Source organism: Octopus bimaculoides, chromosome 13 (genome assembly GCF_001194135.2).
Source record: "Octopus bimaculoides isolate UCB-OBI-ISO-001 chromosome 13, ASM119413v2, whole genome shotgun sequence".
NCBI lineage: Eukaryota > Metazoa > Mollusca > Cephalopoda > Octopoda > Octopodidae > Octopus > Octopus bimaculoides.
This window is the reverse complement of record NC_068993.1, coordinates 21,837,304-21,844,850: the sequence shown is the minus strand read 5'-3', so window position 1 is coordinate 21,844,850 and position 7,547 is coordinate 21,837,304. Positions and strand designations below refer to the sequence as shown.

At 33.9% G+C, this 7,547-nt stretch overlaps 1 protein-coding gene across 1 annotated transcript in view; it reads right to left on the bottom strand.

The window, feature by feature from the left end:
• Positions 1-666: 666 nt before the first annotated feature.
• The window catches only part of LOC106873202 (FMRFamide-related neuropeptides), a 54,806-nt gene continuing 47,925 nt past the window's right edge, over positions 667-7,547 (bottom strand). Inside the window, exon 3 of the mRNA XM_014920442.2 lies at positions 667-2,280. Within this exon, the coding sequence (XP_014775928.1) occupies positions 1,469-2,280 (812 nt within the window). The 3' untranslated portion in view covers positions 667-1,468. The remainder of the gene's footprint in view (positions 2,281-7,547) is intronic.

Here is a 7,547-nt window from a genome sequence, read left to right as displayed (position 1 = left end):
GTGTGTATCGAAACTCTTGTACTTCTAGTAAGACAATCATCTTCCTCTACTTAGATATAATGGCAGCAGGTTGGCAGAACTTCAAACAAACTATCACAAGGTATTTAGTTATAACCCTCCACGCTCTGAGTTCAGCTTCTGTGACATTTGACTTTGCTTTTCATCTTTACTGTGTCAATAAATTGAACAACAATTAAATTGTATAATTGTTATAATCGGCTACAAACTTTTGAAAGATCAGTCGCCATGTGCAAGGTCTACCTATAAAATTGTGTACTATTGTTAGTAGCCTGGCACACTTCTTACTCTCTTTCGGTACATCTCAGTTCATCACACTGAAAATATGTATAAATACTAGATACAAATATCAGCTCTTGTACCTAATAAATAAACATGCCAGTTGTTGACCCCACAGATAATTCTTTCGGAGACCTGATCTCTGATTACAGCCATGTTTCACCAAACTCTATTGCAAATTTTATATGTAGGAATAAAAGAATCAAAAAGAGTTTAAATATGCAGATTTACCACCAGCAATTTTGTCAGTATATAACAACAACAAAGCATTCAACTACATTTGAAGTAAGAAATACATTTGGCAGCAAATAATTATTGTTTAATTAGAATACGTACATTAAGTTGGATAAGTAAATCTGAAATCTCGTGAAGGATATATAATAAAATTTTAATTCTCCACAAAATTTACATTTAATTTTCATAAAACCATTTCATCAAACTCACTCTATTTGGTGGTTCTTTTCTATGTATATATATTTATATGTTTGTCTGTGATGCATATTGATGCATATGTGAGAGGGTTATGTATGCAAACTAGTGCACATATATGATAGTATGTACATATATAAATATGTATATATATATATAACATACATGCACATACATAACCACGAACATAAATATACAGTGGTATATATATAGAGTGGGGTTTTCGACAAATGTATACATAAACACATATACACATATACATATATACACATAGTGATGAAGCATGCTGAAGAAAGCTCTACATTGAAGGCTGGTATAAGTCCTGAATTTCTGGATACGACGAGGATCTATCGATCCAGTTTTATATAAATTGTACAATATAGAGAAATATACCAACTACCACCATAAGAGAGTTGAGTTGTTGATGAATTTATAATGTCCTTCTTTCTTTCTTTTCAATTAGAACTGGTCATATAGAAATCAAAATGTTTCCTCCTAAACAAGCAGTTCGTTACTCTCCAACAGATGTTTTATGATAGATGTAAACACAACGTTCAAGATATGATCACAAAATCTGATTGGTATTGTTGTTGTTGTATTGATATTCTATTTGTTCCTACTCATATTCTTGCTGATGTTGCTCCTTGTTGTTGTTACTGCAGTTATTTGTTTTGAAAAAAGTTGATTTTCTTATTTCCAAAGATGGGACGGATCCCGTCAGCCTGCTCAACGTACCAACATCTTATTCATCACTTTGTCCAATTCTTAGGTACGCATCCCCATTAGCGCTGTTCACCTTTTTATCATCAACGCTACGTCCCATTCTTATCGTACGAAGCTGATCGTTTGATTTTTTCAACCTGTTCGCCTTGTCATCATCAACACTTCGGCCAAATCTCATGAACCTTTTTTGAGCATCAGCTTCGTCTGACATTCTACCAAAGCGCATAAAGCGTTTTTCTTCCTCACTATTACCATAACCCATTAACTTACTGTCAGGATCTCGTCCAAACCTCATAAACCGTTTTTCTTCTTCCTCATTGCCCCGTCCAAATCTCATAAAGCGTTTTCCTTCTTCGAGTCTATCTTCAAGTTCATTTGGGTTTCTACCAAAGCGCATGAATCGTTTATCATCAGATTTTCCAAATCGCATGAATCGCTTGTCAGGTTCCCGACCGAATCTCATGAAACGCTTGTCACTCCACTCATTGACGTAAGGAAGATCACCGGATTTACCAAATTTCATAAACCTCTTGTCCATTCCGTTATCACTGGCGTCAGCATTTCTCTTCGTAATTTTCGAACTGTCATCTTGAACTGAGCTTTGAGGAATGTTGTCAGTGGATCTCTTTTGTCTATTGTCAACGTTTTCAGCTCTCTGTAAAACTTCCTTTAGCATATCTTCAAATTGACGATCAGTTCTACCAAATCGAAGGAATCGTTTATCTTCGAATGGTAAATTTAGACCATTCTTACCAAATCTCAAGAAAGCATCTCCAGAAAGAGCTCTTCCTGGACGAAGAAAGCGTTTGCTCTTTAATCCTTCTTCAGAACCTGCAAAGAGATAAGAAAAGAAAAAAAGGCATAAATATTTGTCTTAATGTATCATAATTAACATCATCATTATTAGTACTGACATTACTATTGGCATTGTTCTCACTAGCAATATTAGTATGATTGTTATTGTACTGTTATCGCAGAGACTTGCCCTATCTCACAATGTTTCAAACAGATTTTTTTTTCTATGAATACTACTACAACTACTATATTCATAACTATATAAGGTCTATTTACATATACCGAGGTTATCAACACCATATATACAACGTTAAAGAAATACGGAATCATAATTTACGGGGCTATAACTAATTCGTTTCACAATTCTATGTTCCACTATGACCTTTGTCCCCGCAACGCTCAGATATTACAATACCACTTTCGTCTAATATACATCCTTTGGAAATGATAGGCTTAGATTATAATATATTATTGACTAATAAGTTAAGTCTTCTTCATATTAGAGGTTTTGATGTGATTAAATCTGACACGTTATTTATATAACTGAAATTACAATGCGTACGTTTTGCTTGAGTAAATGTACCTTAGAGATTAAATGAAATTATTTCGTACTATCTATATATCTATCCTTACATCCATATAACTATCTACAGTCGCTATTAGGGAATCATACTGCCGCTATTTAGCCCTAGGAAGCTGGACCACTTCATATCGGCCTTTACACATTTTCTGTGTCCTTATATTTGTGAGGGGGAGACAAGCATCCCCACCCAGCCTAGCCTGCATTCAGGGACATGTTTCTGAGTCATTGCTCGTCATCAGCCTGAAGTAGCACGACCTATCTGGCGCGCTGAGGCCGGAAATAACTCTGCAATTGATAAATTTCTGCAGCTTATTTACCGGTTTGAGAACATCGTTATTCAAAAATTTAATAATGAGGGTAGAAATTGATATTAATCAAAAAATACACCGAATGTAATTTGCAGAACTTTACACATGCTTCCTCTGGGGTGAACGTTCTGTGTTTAGTTCTGAAAATCATATTTTGTAATAGACAGACTACACTGATGATCCTGCAGATATTTACTTGTGTAACCATTGGTACGTAAGTTAATCGTTTTTTTCATTTCATATATTTTCATTTGTATTGCTCATTTTTACAGTCTGGCGATTTGCTGAAAGTTTTTTCTTGAGAACACACTCTTCGAGGTTAGGTAATTTGGCATCTATTTCTAGCATATAGGAGTCCACTTTTGGTGGTCATTCCTCTTAATTTTGTATGTAATATAATTTTAATCTTCGGATTTTTTAAATATGCTAGGCCACTGCTTTTGATTGATTAATATCGATTTCTACCCTCATTATTAAATTTTATATATACCTATATATGTTAGTACTCACGGACCATAGTACCTATCAACGACCCTATCTTATCTATCCATCGATTTAGTTAATATTTCGATTTATTATTTTATTATTATTCACTCTGAATACATACCAAATTTGATAGGTGAGCCAGTGGTTTCCCCACGATAGAACAGTGCTGCAGCTGCTTGCGTTCATAAAATGTTCCACTATTCTCCGTATTCTTTCACATTTTCTTCGTTTCACCAAGGTGTACATAGTTATAATTGTAAGTCTAGTATCGCAATTATAAAACATCGTGCATCTCTAATAAATGCAACACCGATATTTTGAAGTACGGACTAAATATTATACTTTGTACATGGGCTACCGCAATCATGTTTCATTTTGAATTTGTGTCTCAATGAAATTTATCACGACAGTGATCTACGAGAATTGAAGAACAATAAATATTGAAATACAGAACCAAAATTCTCCAAAATCTTCAAGATGTAATAAGGAAATAAAAAAAAACAAGTGTGTATTAAATCATATTGGAAACAAAGCACAAATTTAGATAGTAATCAGTTGTCGTTTAAATACAAAACATACATTAAATTGCATAAAGAATTTCAAAATTTATTAATGGACACAATTTTGATTTTTCCACAACATATACATTTAATTAATTATCATTCCATTGATCAAACGCACAACATCTTATGTTATGTCTTGATGGTAATAAAATATATCTGTTTGTCATATATATGATACGTATGTTACAAGATTTATCCACTCTGTCTACTACTGGTAACAATATATAAATCTATAAATAAGAGGATAACATTGATAAACCTTTGGGGATAGAAAAAGTGGAAGGCACACACACACACACACACACACACACACACACACACATATATATATATATATATATATATATATATATAATTATATGCATCTATAAGTATTCGTTATGATAGTGCATATGTGCCCATAACGTCAGTTTTAAAGAAGAATCAGCGTGTATCAATCAATGTTTGTCAAAGCTGTAGCGTCAGAATTCTACTTATAAACCACCAGAGAAAGTTTTCACAATTTCTGTCTATACTTTATGACATTTGCACAGGATGCCATAAAATATCTACATCCTCGTGGCAAAACGAATACCATAATCTTTAGTTAAACTATTTAGGCCATACATATGTTCTACGCCTCCTGTATACGTCCATGTGTTTTTGTTGCAGGAGACATGTTAGGGAAACTCCAATTCAGGCAAAATCCTATGTCCGCGATTCTCTTCTTCTTTACAAATCATAAGTCTGTTATTTTCTTCAATAGCATTTTAATTTTGGAAAATGTTTGATCCTTAAAATCATCTCTTCTCATACGGAGCTTTCTCAATTGCCATTTGGTAATTGTAATAAAGAGAAACCTTTTACAACTTGTTATTCGGGAAATTTGGTTCTCATAACACTTCTGTCTCTGAGCAGCAAAAAATGATAACAAAAATGTTCTTTGTTTTAACTCATTGCCGATCCATAAATAGCTTATCAACATCAAATACGCCAACACGAACATTTTCAGCATGAAAATATTCAGTCGTTCTTGAAAATCTAATCGAATGACAATATTAGAAATGATGGTGTTCTAGCAAGAACACATTCAATGAGAATCCAAAACGTCATGATCAAACCTTATCTTCGATGGTTAAAGCAGAGGAAATAACTCTAGATAAAGAAAGCACAAACGAATTATTTTGTACTTAAATTACAGTCACCACCTTCTAAGAAACACGCTTCTCATTTCATCAATATCAAGATCATGCTCTTCTTCCATATCCAAACTAACAACTGGGTAAATATAACAGGGACATGTGTGAACTAGCGGTAAGCATGCAAATAACATTCGACTAAATGATAACAAAAAAAAAAAAAGAATTAGAAATATGCAGAGAGCTCAACATTGACTTCTAGAACAAGGACAATTTTCCACTGCTTCGTTGCTGGTTCTACATTCACCGATTCACATCAAAATTCATTGGGAAGTTCAGTATATAAACTAGAAACACTAACAGCTTCGTCGAATGAAAAATTCTCATTAACGGAGGAATACTAAGAGGGAGGCCTGATAAAAAGATATACGACGTAAAGAGTTATCCACTCAACAAGAAAATAATGACTGCCCATTTAAATAGCGTTAACTAACCATATTATATTATTTTCTAATGACAAAATTATTAGAATAAATTATTCTGAAATAGATAAATAAAGAAGTCATAATCCAAGCAATCATTACCTATCTGTGTTGTCGGATGAATTATCGCCGAATAAGCGGATCATTATAAGAATCATAAATAGTAAATTAGAACAGGATCCGTTATCCGATTGAATAAATATGTTACTGTGATTTCTGCTTGGAAGGCGAGATATTTCCTATTAACTATAAAAGCAGCAACAACAAAATTATGGTTGCACTGTTCAAGAAAAGCTAGAACGAGGCGAAATGATAGAAATTTTTTAACCCGTAAATCTTTAACACACTGAGTTAAAGGTTACAATAAAAGTGATCGCCAAGAGAACATCGCTTGTGTTTAGTAGTGTTATCAGAGATGCAATAGCCAAAGTGATTTCTTGACAGATATCTCCGTAGTTAAATTATATTGCAAACGATACATTTTAAATGAGACATTGGTAAAAAGATTATCAATTTATATTAGTCTAAAGCGTTTGTCCATACCAGCCATCGTTAAATTACGGTTTTCCTAATCGCAACCAGATTTGGTTTCGTTCCCATAGCCTAGATGCCAACATTCTACAGCGCTATTTGCTGAGCGATGAAAATAAATGGTCGGGGACGCACACACACACACACACACACACACACACACACACACACACACACCACGAACACAAATACACAAACGATAGCACACGCTCATACACACACGGACACTCACATGACTGTGTTCTATATAGTTTAGGCCTTCCATACCAATTTCATTCGCAAGATAATAGCCGGCATGGTCATCGTCCAAGTTTCAAAAACTGCTTCGCTATGGGTGAGAAACCGAAGAGAAGTTATGAAGAAAATAATATAACAGCTTATGCGCCTCTCTATATGTATATGAGTAAAAGAGTTCTACAGTTTGAGCGACAATGTATGCATGTTTGCGTGTATATATGCAGATATACGTGTAACGGCTTACGAGAACTTTAGTAATGAACGTACATATATCATTTCAGACGTTAGGAGTGATACACACAGACGTATATATATATATGCATATATGTGTATGTGTTTATGTGTATGCGCGCATGCTTGTATGCATGTATGTGAATCACAAACTACTATCCCACTGTATTTCACAAATCCAGGACTTTTAAATGGACCGTCTTGCTCAAGATAACTTGTGCTTGTACGTGAACTTTCACCTCAAAACATAATACTTGTTCTTACATATGAATTTCACCCTCTTTGTTTCTATAAATGCTTCGGAAGTATCAAATTTAACATAAATCTAATTCCTAACTTCTTTCCACAAATGAATCCAATTTAAAATCTCTTACCTACCTGTATTGAACAAAGATGATGACGCATCCTAGACAGTATTTTCTTTGCCATCTTTTCTTTGCTTTCTCTTTTTTATCTTTTCGGTTTTCTATACTTACAAATCCTTACTTATACAAAACAATAAATTAAAGCAGCCACAAAGACATGTTTGTTTGCAACAAAACGCAATATTGCATTACATCTACTTTACAACAACTCTGCTCACAAGACGAACTGAAAGAAAATATATTCTGTAATGAAAGTAATATTTGTGAAGCACCGAAGTCAAGGTCGTAATTTCCTTTTAATAATGCACACACACACACACACACCGCTCGTTGTCAGTTTACCTGTCTGTCTCCCCCTTCTCTCTCTCTCTGTATATATATATATATATATATATATAT